Raw genomic sequence first — 17,113 nt, 5'->3', positions numbered from 1 at the left:
TTATGTTACTACCATCATTAAACTACTCTTTATGTTACTACCATCATTAAACTACTCTTTATGTTACTACCATCATTAAACTACTCTTTATGTTACTACCATCATTAAACTACTCTTTATGTTACTACCATCATTAAACTAGGTTTATTAACCATCACTATGTTACTACCATCATTAAACTGTTACTACCATCATTAAACTACTCTTTATGTTACTAACCATCATTAAACTACTCTTTATGTTACTACCATCATTAAACTACTCTTTATGTTACTACCATCATTAAACTACTCTTTATGTTACTACCATCATTAAACTACTCTTTATATTACTACCATCATTAAACTACTCTTTATATTACTACCATCATTAAACAGGTGATTAACTACTTTAATACCTGGCAGTTGTGCGGACGAAAAGCTTCTTACCATATTTTTTTCTCATTAGTGCCCGTAAAATACCAAGGAGGGGTGTAAAGTGACTGTACAGTGTTATCCGTTTTACCACATGTTCTACATTATCATGACTCAGCTCAGAGCCACACTATAAAATACACTATTATGACTCAGCTCAAAGCCACACTATAAAATACACTATCATGACTCAGCTCAAAGCCACACTATAAAATACACTATCATGAGCTCAAAGCCACACTATAAAATACACTATAATGACTCAGCTCAAAGCCACACTATAAAATACACTATCATGACTCAGCTCAAAGCCACATTATAAAATACACTATCATGACTCAGCTCAAAGCCACACTATAAAATACACTATCATGACTTAGCTCAAAGCCACACTATAAAATACACTATCATGACTCAGCTCAAAGCCACACTATAAAATACACTATCATGACTCAGCTCAAAGCCACACTATAAAATACACTATCATGACTCAGCTCAAAGCCACACTATAAAATACACTATCATGACTCAGCTCAAAGCCACACGAGAAAATACACTATCATGACTCAGCTCAAAGCCACACTATAAAATACACTATCATGACTCAGCTCAAAGCCACACTATAAAATACACTATCATGACTCAGCTCAAAGCCACACTATAAAATACACTATCATGACTCAGCTCAAAGCCACACTATAAAATACACTATCATGACTCAGCTCAAAGCCACATTATAAAATACACTATCATGACTCAGCTCAAAGCCACACTATAAAATACACTATCATGACTCAGCTCAAAGCCACACTATAAAATACACTATCATGACTCAGCTCAAAGCCACACTATAAAATACACTATCATGACTCAGCTCAAAGCCACACTATAAAATACACTATCATGACTCAGCTCAAAGCCACACTATAAAATACACTATCATGACTCAGCTCAAAGCCACACTATAAAATACACTATCATGACTCAGCTCAAAGCCACACTATAAAATACACTATCATGACTCAGCTCAAAGCCACACGAGAAAATACACTATCATGACTCAGCTCAAAGCCACACTATAAAATACACTATCATGACTCAGCTCAAAGCCACACTATAAAATACACTATCATGACTCAGCTCAAAGCCACACTATAAAATACACTATCATGACTCAGCTCAAAGCCACACTATAAAATACACTATCATGACTCAGCTCAAAGCCACACTATAAAATACACTATCATGACTCAGCTCAAAGCCACATTATAAAATACACTATCATGACTCAGCTCAAAGCCACACTATAAAATACACTATCATGACTTAGCTCAAAGCCACACTATAAAATACACTATCATGACTCAGCTCAAAGCCACACTATAAAATACACTATCATGACTCAGCTCAAAGCCACACTATAAAATACACTATCATGACTCAGCTCAAAGCCACACTATAAAATACACTATCATGACTCAGCTCAAACGAGAAAATACCATCACTCAGCTCAAAGCCAAAAAAATACACTATCATGACTCAGCTCAAAGCCACACGAAAAATACACTATCATGACTCAGCTCAAAGCCACACTATAAAATACACTATCATGACTCAGCTCAAAGCCACACTATAAAATACACTATCATGACTCAGCTCAAAGCCACACTATAAAATACACTATCATGACTCAGCTCAAAGCCACACTATAAAATACACTATCATGACTCAGCTCAAAGCTCATAATGACTCAAAAAGCCACACTATAAAATACACTATCATGACTCAGCTCAAAGCCACATTATAAAATACACTATCATGACTCAGCTCAAAGCCACACTATAAAATACACTATCATGACTTAGCTCAAAGCCACACTATAAAATACACTATCATGACTCAGCTCAAAGCCACACTATAAAATACACTATCATGACTCAGCTCAAAGCCACACTATAAAATACACTATCATGACTCAGCTCAAAGCCACACTATAAAATACACTATCATGACTCAGCTCAAAGCCACACGAGAAAATACACTATCATAACTCAGCTCAAAGCCACACTATAAAATACACTATCATGACTCAGCTCAAAGCCACACTATAAAATACACTATCATGACTCAGCTCAAAGCCACACTATAAAATACACTATCATGACTCAGCTCAAAGCCACACGAGAAAATACACTATCATAACTCAGCTCAAATCCAAACTATAAAATACACTATCATGACTCAGCTCAAAGCCACACTATAAAATACACTGTCATGACTCAGCTCAAAGCCACACTATGAAATACATTATCACAACTTGCTTTTAACCCTTTTAAGTGTGTTCTCTTTTTAGCTCTTTTTCCACATTCTCTCAATCACAGTTTTCTAGTATTTTATACTTGTCCGCTTTTACGCACCCCCTGCATATCTCCTCTCCAATCCACCCACACACACACATGCACGCACGCACTCACACACGCACTCACACATGTACTCGCACTTGCCCACTCGCTAAGCGCTCAGCTCTCTCTCGTCTCTCTTAGCTGTGTGCCTGTCCGATCCCACGCGTTGTGCAGCATTAGGAGTAGGAGTGTTGTCGAGTGATTTCCTGCACTATGAAGATCTGCTCTAGTCACAAACAAAAGCACTTATGGTCCGTTTCATCCCTTCAGAGCCCGTCTCCCTGACTCACACCAGTGTCCTGTTCTCTCTTTCTCTGTACTCCTTCAGGGATCCCTCTTTCTTTCTCTCATCCCTCGCTCCTAGCACTTGTTCCCTCTTGTCTTCTGCTGATTGCTGTCCCGTTCTCTCTCTCACACTCACTTCATCATCAGACAAGTAAAATGAGTCACTCTTACCTGTTCGGTTTCTCAGTCTTCTCTCTTTGCCTGTCTCTCTTTCTCTCCCTTTCTCTCGGTTGATCCTGGTCCGCTGCCTGCTGCGGGTGTGTTTGTGTTCTCCTCCGTGTGTGTGTGTGTGGTTCCCAGGTGGTCTTCGACTTCAGTGGGAGCGGACGACTGGAGCTGAGTATGAAAGCTGGAGAGGTGATCTTCCTTCTGAGGAGAGTTAACACAGACTGGCTGGAGGTGAGCTGCAGGCAAGAGATGGAGGGATGGGAGGGTGGGAGGAATAGAGTGGAGGGATGGAGGAGGAGGAGGAGGGATGGAGGAGGAGAGGGAGGGATGGATGGAGGAGAGGGAGGGAGGAATAGAGTGGAGGGATGGAGAGGGAGGAGGAGAGGGAGGGAGGGAGGAATAGAGTGGAGGGATGGAGATGGTGGAGAGGGAGGGATGAGGGAGGGAGGAGGAGAGGGAGGGATGAGGAGGAAGAGGATAGGGAGGGATGGATGGATGGAGGAGGAGGGATGGAGAGGGAGGAGGGATGGAGGAGGAGAGGGAGGGATGGATGGAGGAGATGGAGGAGAGGGAGGGAGGAATAGAGTGGAGGGATGGAAAGTGAGGAGGGATGGAGAGGGAGGAGGGATGGAGGAGGAGAGGGAGGGATGGATGGAGGAGATTGAGGAGAGGGAGGGAGGAATAGAGTGGAGGGATGGAGAGGGAGGAGGAGAGGGAGGGAGGGAGGGAGGGAAATAGAGTGGAGGGGTGGGAGGAATAGAGTGGAGGGATGGAGAGGGAGGGAGGGAGGAGGAGGAGGAGGAGGAGGGGAGGGAGGGGAGGAGGGAGGGGGGGAGGGAGGGAGGGAGGGAGGGAGGGAGGGGAGGGGAGGGGAGGGGAGGGATGGATGGATGGATGGATGGATGGAGGAGGAGGAGGGAGGAGGAGGGAGGGAGGGAGGGAGGGATGGATGTATGGAGGAGGTGGAAGAGATGGAGGGAGGGAGGGATGGAGGAGGAGAGGGAGGGATGGATGGAGGAGAGGTAGGGAGGAGGGGAGGGATGGATGGAGGAGAGGAGGGGAGGGATGGATGGATGGAGGAGAGGGAGAGAGGAGGGGAGGGATGGAGGAGGGAGAAATGGGAGAGGAGTGAATAGAGGGGAGGGATGAGGAGGAACGGTGGGAGGAGAGAGAGATGTGGAGTGCGGAGAAGGGAGGGAGGGAGAGGATGGGCACTAGGAGGGAGGGAGGGAGGGAGGGAGAGAAGAGAGAGAGAGAGAGAGAGAGAGAGGGAGAGAGAGAGAGAGAGAGAGAGAGAGAGAGAGAGAGAGAGAGAGAGAGAGAGAGAGAGAGAGAGAGAGAGAGAGAGAGAGAGAGAGAGTTAATGAGAAAGAGGGTGGATAGAGAAAGGGGAAACCAGTGAAGAGAAAACACCATTGTAAATACAACCCATATTTATGTTTTTTTTTCTTCCCTTGTGTACTTTAACCATTTGTACATTGTTACAACACCTCTCTATTAATCCACCTCTCTATTAATCCTCCTCTCTCTATTAATCCACCTCTCTCTATTAATCCACCTTTCTTTTAATCCTCTCTCTCTATTAATCCACCTCTCTCTATTAATCCACCTCTATTAATCCACCTCTCTATTAATCCACCTCTCTCTATTAATCCACCTCTCTCTATTAATCCCTCTCTCTATTAATCCACCTCTCTCTATTAATCCACGTCTCTATTAATCCACCTCTCTCTATTAATCCACCTCTCTCTATTAATCCACCCCTCTATTAATCCACCTCTCTATTAATCCACCTCTCTATTAATCCACCCCTCTATTAATCCACCCCTCTATTAATCCTCCTCTCTCTATTAATCCACCTCTCTCTATTAATCCACCCCTCTATTAATCCACCTCTCTATTAATCCACCCCTCTATTAATTCACCCCTCTATTAATCCTCCTCTCTATTAATCCACCCCTCTCTATTAATCCACCCCTCTCTATTAATCCACCTCTCTCTATTAATCCACCTCTCTCTATTAATCAACATCTCTCTATTAATCCACCCCTCTCTATTAATCCACATCTCTATTAATCCACATCTCTATTAATCCACCTCTCTATTAATCCACCTCTCTCTATTAATCCACCCCTCTATTAATCCACCTCTCTATTAATCCACCCCTCTATTAATCCTCCTCTCTCTATTAATCCTCCTCTCTCTATTAATCCTCCTCTCTCTATTAATCCTCCTCTCTATTAATCCACCCCTCTATTAATCCACCCCTCTATTAATCCTCCTCTCTATTAATCCTCCTCTCTCTATTAATCCTCCTCTCTCTATTAATCCACCTCTCTCTATTAATCCACCTCTCTATTAATCCACCTCTCTATTAATCCACCCCTCTATTAATTCACCCCTCTATTAATCCTCCTCTCTCTATTAATCCTCCTCTCTCTATTAATCCTCCTCTCTCTATTAATCCACCTCTCTCTATTAATCCACCTCTCTCTATTAATCCACCCCTCTATTAATCCACCTCTCTCTATTAATCCACCCCTCTATTAATCCACCTCTCTATTAATCCACCTCTCTCTATTAATCCTCCTCTCTCTATTAATCCTCCTCTCTCTATTAATCCACCTCTCTCTATTAATCCTCCTCTCTATTAATCCACCCCTCTATTAATCCACCCCTCTATTAATCCTCCTCTCTCTATTAATCCTCCTCTCTCTATTAATCCACCTCTCTCTATTAATCCACCCCTCTATTAATCCACCTCTCTATTAATCCACCCCTCTATTAATTCACCCCTCTATTAATCCTCCTCTCTCTATTAATCCTCCTCTCTCTATTAATCCTCCTCTCTCTATTAATCCACCTCTCTCTATTAATCCACCTCTCTCTATTAATCCTCCTCTCTATTAATCCTCCTCTCTCTATTAATCCTCCTCTCTCTATTAATCCTCCTCTCTCTATTAATCCACCTCTCTCTATTAATCCACCTCTCTCTATTAATTCCGCCTCTCTCTATTAATCCACCTCTCTCTATTAATCCACCTCTCTCTCTTAATTCAACTCTCTCTCTCTCTCTCTCTCTCTCTCTCTCTCTCTCTCTCTCTCTCTCTCTCTCTCTCTCTCTCTCTCTCTCTCTGACTTCCTCTCTCTCTCAGGGCACGGTGAGCAATCGCACAGGTATCTTCCCAGAGTCCTTTGTGAAGATCATTAAGCCCCTCCCAGAGAGTGACTCTGATGGCGAGAGCGGTGGCGCTTCAGGTAAAGGGGCGGGGTCTTACAGCTGCCTGCGCTGCTACCTGCTCACACCCCAGGGCGTCGACACCAGGTATCCCAGTTAATAATGTATTGGAGTGACTTTATGTATCCCAGGTAATAATGTATTGGAGTGACTGTATGTATCCCAGTTAATAATGTATTGGAGTGACTGTATGTATCCCAGTTAATAATGTATTGGAGTGACTGTATGTATCCCAGTTATTAATGTATTGGAGTGTCTGTATGTATCCCAGTTAATAATGTATTGGAGTGACTATGTATCCCAGTTAATAATGTATTGGAGTGACTGTATGTATCCCAGTTAATAATGTATTGGAGTGACTATGTATCCCAGTTAATAATGTATTGGAGTGACTTTATGTATCCCAGTTATTAATGTATTGGAGTGACTGTATGTATCCCAGTTATTAATGTATTGGAGTGACTGTATGTACCCCAGTTATTAATGTATTGGAGTGACTATTTATTCCAGTTAATAATGTATTGGAGTGACTGTATGTATCCCAGTAAATAATGTATTGGAGTGACTGTATGTATGCCAGTTAATAATGTATTGGAGTGACTGTATGTATCCCAGTTAATAATGTATTGGTGTGACTATTTATTCCAGTTAATAATGTATTGGAGTGACTGTATGTATCCCAGTAAATAATGTATTGGAGTGACTGTATGTATGCCAGTTAATAATGTATTGGAGTGACTATGTATCCCAGTTAATAATGTATTGGAGTGACTGTATGTATCCCAGTTATTAATGTATTGGAGTGACTATGTACCCCAGTTATTAATGTATTGGAGTGACTATGTACCCCAGTAAATAATGTATTGGTGTGACTATTTATTCCAGTTAATAATGTATTGGAGTGACTGTATGTATCCCAGTAAATAATGTATTGGAGTGACTGTATGTATGCCAGTTAATAATGTATTGGAGTGACTATGTATCCCAGTTAATAATGTATTGGAGTGACTGTATGTATCCCAGTTATTAATGTATTGGAGTGACTATGTACCCCAGTTATTAATGTATTGGAGTGACTATGTACCCCAGTAAATAATGTATTGGAGTGACTATGTACCCCAGTTAATAATGTATTGGAGTGACTGTATGTATCCCAGTTATTAATGTATTGGAGTGACTGTATGTATCCCAGTTATTAATGTATTGGAGTGTCTGTATGTATCCCAGTTATTAATGTATTGGAGTGACTGTATGTATCCCAGTTAATAATGTATTGGGGTGACTGTATGTATCCCAGTTATTAATGTATTGGAGTGACTGTATGTATCCCAGTTATTAATGTATTGGAGTGACTGTATGTATCCCAGTTATTAATGTATTGGAGTGACTGTATGTATCCCAGTTATTAATGTATTGGAGTGTCTGTATGTATCCCAGTTAATAATGTATTGGAGTGACTGTATGTATCCCAGTTAATAATGTATTGGAGTGACTGTATGTATCCCAGTTAATAATGTATTGGAGTGACTATGTATCCCAGTTAATAATGTATTGGAGTGACTTTATGTATCCCAGTTATTAATGTATTGGAGTGACTGTATGTATCCCAGTTATTAATGTATTGGAGTGACTGTATGTACCCCAGTTATTAATGTATTGGAGTGACTATTTATTCCAGTTAATAATGTATTGGAGTGACTGTATGTATCCCAGTAAATAATGTATTGGAGTGACTGTATGTATGCCAGTTAATAATGTATTGGAGTGACTGTATGTATCCCAGTTAATAATGTATTGGTGTGACTATTTATTCCAGTTAATAATGTATTGGAGTGACTGTATGTATCCCAGTAAATAATGTATTGGAGTGACTGTATGTATGCCAGTTAATAATGTATTGGAGTGACTGTATGTATCCCAGTTAATAATATATTGGTGTGACTATTTATTCCAGTTAATAATGTATTGGAGTGACTGTATGTATCCCAGTAAATAATGTATTGGAGTGACTGTATGTATGCCAGTTAATAATGTATTGGAGTGACTGTATGTATCCCAGTAAATAATGTATTGGAGTGACTGTATGTATCCCAGTTAATAATGTATTGGAGTGACTGTATGTATGCCAGTTAATAATGTATTGGTGTGACTATGTATCCCAGTTAATAATGTATTGGTGTGACTTTATGTGACAGGGATGTGTGTGTTGAAGAAGATATTTCCACCCAGCCATCATACAAAGAACTATTGGCACGCATGAGGTAAGATACCAGACACATCCACTGCTGAATCAACTCCACTCAACTCCACTACATCTGTTACTCAGCTGATATTCTCCTCTTCACTACATATCTGTTACTCAGCTGATATTCTCCTCTTCACTACATATCTGTTACTCATCTGATATTCTCCTCTTCACTACATATCTATTACTCAGCTGATATTCTCCTCTTCACTACATATCTGTTACTCATCTGATATTCTCCTCTTCACTACATATCTGTTACTCAGCTGATATTCTCCTCTTCACTACATATCTGTTACTCAGCTGATATTCTCCTCTTCACTACATATCTGTTACTCAGCTGATATTCTCCTCTTCACTACATATCTGTTACTCATCTGATATTCTCCTCTTCACTACATATCTGTTACTCAGCTGATATTCTCCTCTTCACTACATATCTGTTACTCAGCTGATATTCTCCTCTTCACTACATATCTGTTACTCAGCTGATATTCTCCTCTTCACTACATATCTGTTACTCAGCTGATATTCTCCTCTTCACTACATATCTGTTACTCATCTGATATTCTCCTCTTCACTACATATCTGTTACTTCATCTGATATTCTCCTCTTCACTACATATCTGTTACTTCATCTGATATTCTCCTCTTCACTACATATCTATTACTCAGCTGATATTCTCCTCTTCACTACACATCTGTTACTCAGCTGATATTCTCCTCTTCACTACATATCTATTACTCAGCTGATATTCTCCTCTTCACTACATATCTGTTACTCAGCTGATATTCTCCTCTTCACTACATATCTGTTACTCAGCTGATATTCTTCTCTTCACTACATATCTGTTACTCATCTGATATTCTCCTCTTCACTACATATCTGTTACTTCATCTGATATTCTCCTCTTCACTACATATCTGTTACTTCATCTGATATTCTCCTCTTCACTACATATCTGTTACTTCATCTGATATTCTCCTCTTCACTACATATCTGTTACTCAGCTGATATTCTCCTCTTCACTACATATCTGTTACTCAGCTGATATTCTCCTCTTCACTACATATCTATTACTCAGCTGATATTCTCCTCTTCACTACATATCTGTTACTCAGCTGATATTCTCCACTTCACTACATATCTATTACTCAGCTGATATTCTTCTATTCACTACATATCTGTTACTCAGCTGATATTCTCCTCTTCATTACATATCTATTACTCAGCTGATATTCTCTCTCTTCACTACATATCTGTTACTCAGCTGATATTCTCCTCTTCACTACATATCTGTTACTCAGCTGATATTCTTCTATTCACTACATATCTGTTACTCAGCTGATATTCTCCTCTTCGCTACATATCTGATATTCTCCTCTTCACTACATATCTGATATTCTCCTCTTCGCTACATATCTATAACTCAGCTGATATTCTCCTCTTCACTACATATCTGTTACTCAGCTGATATTCTCCTCTTCACTACATATCTGATATTCTCCTCTTCACTACATATCTATTACTCAGCTGATATTCTCCTCTTCACTACATATCTGTTACTCAGCTGATATTCTCCTCTTCACTACATATCTGTTACTCAGCTGATATTCTCCTCTTCACTACATATCTGTTACTCAGCTGATATTCTCCTCTTCACTACATATCTGTTACTCATCTGATATTCTCCTCTTCACTACATATCTGTTACTCAGCTGATATTCTCCTCTTCACTACATATCTGTTACTCAGCTGATATTCTCCTCTTCACTACATATCTGTTACTCAGCTGATATTCTCCTCTTCACTACATATCTGTTACTCAGCTGATATTCTCCTCTTCACTACATATCTGTTACTCAGCTGATATTCTCCTCTTCACTACATATCTGTTACAGCTATATTCTCCTCTTCACTACATATCTGTTACTCAGCTGATATTCTCCTCTTCACTACATATCTGTTACTCAGCTGATATTCTCCTCTTCACTACATATCTGTTACTCAGCTGATATTCTCCTCTTCACTACATATCTGTTACTCAGCTGATATTCTCCTCTTCTATTACTCACTACTACATATCTGTTACTCAGCTGATATTCTTCTATTCACTACATATCTGTTACTCAGCTGATATTCTCCTCTTCACTACATATCTGTTACTCAGCTGATATTCTCCTCTTCACTACATATCTGTTACTCAGCTGATATTCTCCTCTTCACTACATATCTGTTACTCAGCTGATATTCTCCTCTTCACTACATATCTGTTACTCAGCTGATATTCTCCTCTTCACTACATATCTGTTACTCAGCTGATATTCTCCTCTTCACTACATATCTGTTACTCAGCTGATATTCTCCTTTACATATCTGTTACTCTGATATTCTCCTCTTCACTACTATCTGTTACTCAGCTGATATTCTCCTCTTCACTACATATCTGTTACTCAGCTGATATTCTCCTCTTCACTACATATCTGTTACTCAGCTGATATTCTCCTCTTCACTACATATCTGTTACTCAGCTGATATTCTTCTATTCACTACATATCTGTTACTCATATCTGATATTCTCCTCTTCACTACATATCTGTTACTCAGCTGATATTCTCCTCTTCACTACATATCTGTTACTCATCTGATATTCTCCTTCTTCTGTTACTACATATCTGTTACTCAGCTGATATTCTCCTCTTCACTACATATCTGTTACTCAGCTGATATTCTCCTCTTCACTACATATCTGTTACTCAGCTGATATTCTCTCTCTTTCACTACATATCTGTTACTCAGCTGATATTCTCCTCTACATATCTGTTACTCAGCTGATATTCACTACATATCTGTTACTCAGCTGATATTCTCCTCTTCACTACATATCTGTTACTCAGCTGATATTCTCCTCTTCACTACATATCTGTTACTCAGCTGATATTCTCCTCTTCACTACATATCTGTTACTTCACTACATATCTGTTACTCAGATATTCTCCTCTTCACTACATATCTGTTACTCAGCTGATATTCTCCTCTTCACTACATATCTGTTACTCAGCTGATATTCTCCTCTTCACTACATATCTGTTACTCAGCTGATATTCTCCTCTTCACTACATATCTGTTACTCAGCTGATATTCTCCTCTTCACTACATATCTGTTACTCAGCTGATATTCTCCTCTTCACTACATATCTGTTACTCAGCTGATATTCTCCTCTTCACTACATATCTGTTACTCAGCTGATATTCTCCTCTTCACTACATATCTGTTACTCAGCTGATATTCTCCTCTTCACTACATATCTGTTACTCAGCTGATATTCTCCTCTTCACTACATATCTGTTACTCAGCTGATATTCTCCTCTTCACTACATATCTGTTACTCAGCTGATATTCTCCTCTTCACTACATATCTGTTACTCAGCTGATATTCTCCTCTTCACTACATATCTGTTACTCAGCTGATATTCTTCTATTCACTACATATCTGTTACTCAGCTGATATTCTCCTCTTCACTACATATCTGTTACTCAGCTGATATTCTCCTCTTCACTACATATCTGTTACTCAGCTGATATTCTCCTCTTCACTACATATCTGTTACTCAGCTGATATTCTCCTCTTCACTACATATCTGTTACTCAGCTGATATTCTCCTCTTCACTCTTCACTACATATCTGTTACCCAGCTGATATTCTCCTCTTCACTACATATCTGTTACTCAGCTGATATTCTCCTCTTCACTACATATCTGTTACTCAGCTGATATTCTCCTCTTCACTACATATCTGTTACTCAGCTGATATTCTCCTCTTCACTACATATCTGTTACTCAGCTGATATTCTCCTCTTCACTACATATCTGTTACTCAGCTGATATTCTTCTATTCACTACATATCTGTTACTCAGCTGATATTCTTCTATTCACTACATATCTGTTACTCAGCTGATATTCTCCTCTTCACTACATATCTGTTACTCAGCTGATATTCTCCTCTTCACTACATATCTGTTACTCAGCTGATATTCTCCTCTTCACTACATATCTGTTACTCAGCTGATATTCTCCTCTTCACTACATATCTGTTACTCAGCTGATATTCTCCTCTTCACTACATATCTATTACTCAGCTGATATTCTCCTCTTCACTACATATCTGTTACTCAGCTGATATTCTCCTCTTCACTACATATCTGTTACTCAGCTGATATTCTCCTCTTCACTACATATCTGTTACTCAGCTGATATTCTCCTCTTCACTACATATCTGTTACTCAGCTGATATTCTCCTCTTCACTACATATCTGTTACTCAGCTGATATTCTCCTCTTCACTACATATCTGTTACTCAGCTGATATTCTCCTCTTCACTACATATCTGTTACTCAGCTGATATTCTCCTCTTCACTACATATCTGTTACTCAGCTGATATTCTCCTCTTCACTACATATCTGTTACTCAGCTGATATTCTCCTCTTCACTACATATCTGTTACTCAGCTGATATTCTCCTCTTCACTACATATCTGTTACTCAGCTGATATTCTCCTCTTCACTACATATCTGTTACTCAGCTGATATTCTCCTCTTCACTACATATCTGTTACTCAGCTGATATTCTCCTCTTCACTACATATCTGTTACTCAGTTACTGATATTCTTCTCTTCACTACATATCTGTTACTCAGCTGATATTCTCCTCTTCACTACATATCTGTTACTCAGCTGATATTCTCCTCTTCACTACATATCTGTTACTCAGCTGATATTCTCCTCTTCACTACATATCTGTTACTCAGCTGATATTCTCCTCTTCACTACATATCTGTTACTCAGATATTCTGATATTCTCAGCTGATATTCTCTTTCACTACATATCTGTTACTCAGCTGATATTCTCCTCTTCACTACATATCTGTTACTCAGCTGATATTCTCCTCTTCACTACATATCTGTTACTCAGCTGATATTCTCCTCTTCACTACATATCTGTTACTCAGCTGATATTCTTCTATTCACTACATATCTGTTACTCAGCTGATATTCTCCTCTTCACTACATATCTGTTACTCAGCTGATATTCTCCTCTTCACTATCATATCTGTTACTCAGCTGATATTCTCCTCTTCACTACATATCTGTTACTCACTGATATTCTCCTCTTCATACATCTGTTACTCAGCTGATATTCTCCTCTTCACTACATATCTGTTACTCAGCTGATATTCTTCTTCACTACTTCACTACATATCTATTACTATCTGATATTCTTCTTCACTACATATCTGTTACTCAGCTGATATTCTCCTCTTCACTACATATCTGTTACTTCATCTGATATTCTTCTCTTCGCTACATATCTGTTACTCAGCTGATATTCTCCTCTTCACTACATATCTGTTACTTCATCTGATATTCTCCTCTTCACTACATATCTGTTACTCAGCTGATATTCTCCTCTTCACTACATATCTGTTACTCATCTGATATTCTTCTCTTCACTACATATCTGTTACTCAGCTGATATTCTTCTATTCACTACATATCTGTTACTTCATCTGATATTCTCCTCTTCACTACATATCTGTTACTCAGCTGATATTCTCCTCTTCACTACATATCTGTTACTCAGCTGATATTCTCCTCTTCACTACATATCTGTTACTCAGCTGATATTCTCCTCTTCACTACATATCTGTTACTCAGCTGATATTCTTCTATTCACTACATATCTGTTACTTCATCTGATATTCTCCTCTTCACTACATATCTGTTACTCAGCTGATATTCTCCTCTTCACTACATATCTGTTACTCAGCTGATATTCTCCTCTTCACTACATATCTGCTACTCAGCTGATATTCTTCTATTCACTACATATCTGTTACTCAGCTGATATTCTTCTCTTCACTACATATCTGTTACTTCATCTGATATTCTCCTCTTCACTACATATCTGTTACTCAGCTGATATTCTCCTCTTCACTACATATCTGTTACTCAGATATTCTGATATTCTCCAGCTGATATTCTCTATTCACTACATATCTGTTACTCAGCTGATATTCTCCTCTTCACTACATATCTGTTACTATGATATTCTCTCTTCACTACATATCTGTTACTCAGCTGATATTCTCCTCTTCACTACATATCTGATATTCTCCTCTTCACTACATATCTATTACTCAGCTGATATTCTCCACTTCACTACATATCTGTTACTCAGCTGATATTCTCCTCTCCATTGAAATTTCCCCAGGTCAATAAGGATTTGCTTGATTGTCCACAGTACACACTATTACACTACCACAGTACACACTAAAACACTACCACAGTACACACTATAACACTACCACAATACACACTATAACACTACCACAGTTACTCACTGATATTCTCCACTCTACACACTATAACACTACCACATCTGTTACTCACTATAACACTACCACTCTACACACTATATCACTTACCACAGTGTACACTATAACACTACCACAGTACACACTATAACACTACCACAGTACACACTATAACACTACCATAGTACACACTATAACACTACCACAGTACACACTATAACACTACCACTCTACACACTATAACACTACCACTCTACACACTATAACACTACCACTTACACACTATAACTGTTACTCTACACTATAACACTACCACAGTACACTATAACACTACCACAGTGATATTCTCCTCTATAACACTACCACTGTACACACTATAACACTACCACAGTACACACTATAACACTACCACAGTACTACACTATAACACTACCACAGTACACACTATAACACTACCACAGTACACACTATAACACTACCACAGTACACACTATAACACTACCACAGTATTACACTATAACACTACCACTACATACACACTATAACACTACCACATCTACTCACTATAACACTACCACAGTGTTACACTGATAACACTACCACAGTTACTCACTATAACACTACCACAGTTACACACTATAACACTACCACAGTACACACTATAACACTACCACAGTACACACTATAACACTACCACAGTTACACACTATATTCACTACCACATATCTGTTACACACTGATAACACTACCTACATATCACACTGATATTCTCTATAACACTACCACAGTACACACTATAACTCTACCACAGTACTCACTATAACACTACCACAGTACACTATAACACTTACTCACTGATATTCTCACTATTCACTACATATCTGTTACTCAGCTGATAACACTACCACATCTGTACACACTATAACACTACCACAGTACACACTATAACACTACCACTATAACACAGCTGATATTCTCACACATATCTGTTACACTATAACACTACCACAGTACACACTATAACACTACATATCTGTTACTTCAGCTGATAACACTACCACTTCACTACATATCTGTTACACTATAACACTACCACAGTACATATCTATTACTTCACTGATATTCTTCTATACACTGTTACCACAGTACACACTATAACACTACCATCTGTACTATAACACTACTTCACAGTACACTATCTGTTACTACAACAGTATTCACACTTAACACTACCACAGTTACTTCACTATAACACTACCTGTTACTTGACACTATAACACTGTTACCATCTGATACTCACTATAACACTACCATCTGTTACACACTATAACACTACCACTCTACACACTATAACACTACCACAGTACACTCTATAACACTACCACAGTACACACTATAACACTACTTCACAGTGTACACTATAACACTACCACAGTGTTACACTGATAACACTACACAGTACACACTGTTACACTACCACTGTACACACTATAACACTACCACAGTACTGTTACACTATAACACTACCACAGTACACACTATTACACTACTGAGTACACACTATAACACTACCACAGTACTGTTATAACACTGACCACTCTACACACTATAACACTACCACAGTACACACTATAACACTACTGAGCTCACACTATAACACTACCACATATCTGTTAACACTACCACAGTACTGACTATAACACTACCACAGTACACACATATACTGTACCACTACACACTGATAACACTACCACAGTACACACTATAACACTACCACAGTACACACTATAACACTGACCATTCTACACACTATAACACTACCTGTACACACTGATAACACTACCACTTACACACTATAACACTACCACTCTACACACTATAACACTGATACTCTACACACTATAACACTGACCACTCCTACACTATAACACTACTGATATTCACACTATAACACTACCACTGTACACATCTGATACTCCACAGTA

The 17,113-nt window shown here is 38.9% G+C and overlaps 2 protein-coding genes across 2 annotated transcripts in view; one reads left to right on the top strand and one right to left on the bottom strand.

Moving 5' to 3' along the window:
* pvalb7 (parvalbumin 7) overlaps positions 1 to 3,413 on the bottom strand; it is a 93,933-nt gene extending 90,520 nt beyond the window's left edge. The window contains exon 1 of the mRNA XM_052517840.1: positions 3,272 to 3,413. The gene's annotated coding sequence lies outside the window, so the exon portion shown is untranslated. The remainder of the gene's footprint in view (positions 1 to 3,271) is intronic.
* Positions 1 to 17,113, top strand: part of ncf4 (neutrophil cytosolic factor 4) — a 59,530-nt gene that overhangs the window by 34,188 nt on the left and 8,229 nt on the right. The window contains exons 8-10 of the mRNA XM_052517842.1: positions 3,401 to 3,499; positions 6,424 to 6,593; positions 8,702 to 8,767. Coding sequence (XP_052373802.1) covers positions 3,401 to 3,499; positions 6,424 to 6,593; positions 8,702 to 8,767 — 335 coding nt within the window. The remainder of the gene's footprint in view (positions 1 to 3,400; positions 3,500 to 6,423; positions 6,594 to 8,701; positions 8,768 to 17,113) is intronic.

This window comes from Oncorhynchus keta, unplaced genomic scaffold (genome assembly GCF_023373465.1).
Source record: "Oncorhynchus keta strain PuntledgeMale-10-30-2019 unplaced genomic scaffold, Oket_V2 Un_scaffold_984_pilon_pilon, whole genome shotgun sequence".
Lineage (NCBI taxonomy): Eukaryota > Metazoa > Chordata > Actinopteri > Salmoniformes > Salmonidae > Oncorhynchus > Oncorhynchus keta.
This window is presented reverse-complemented; position numbering and strand designations above follow the sequence as displayed.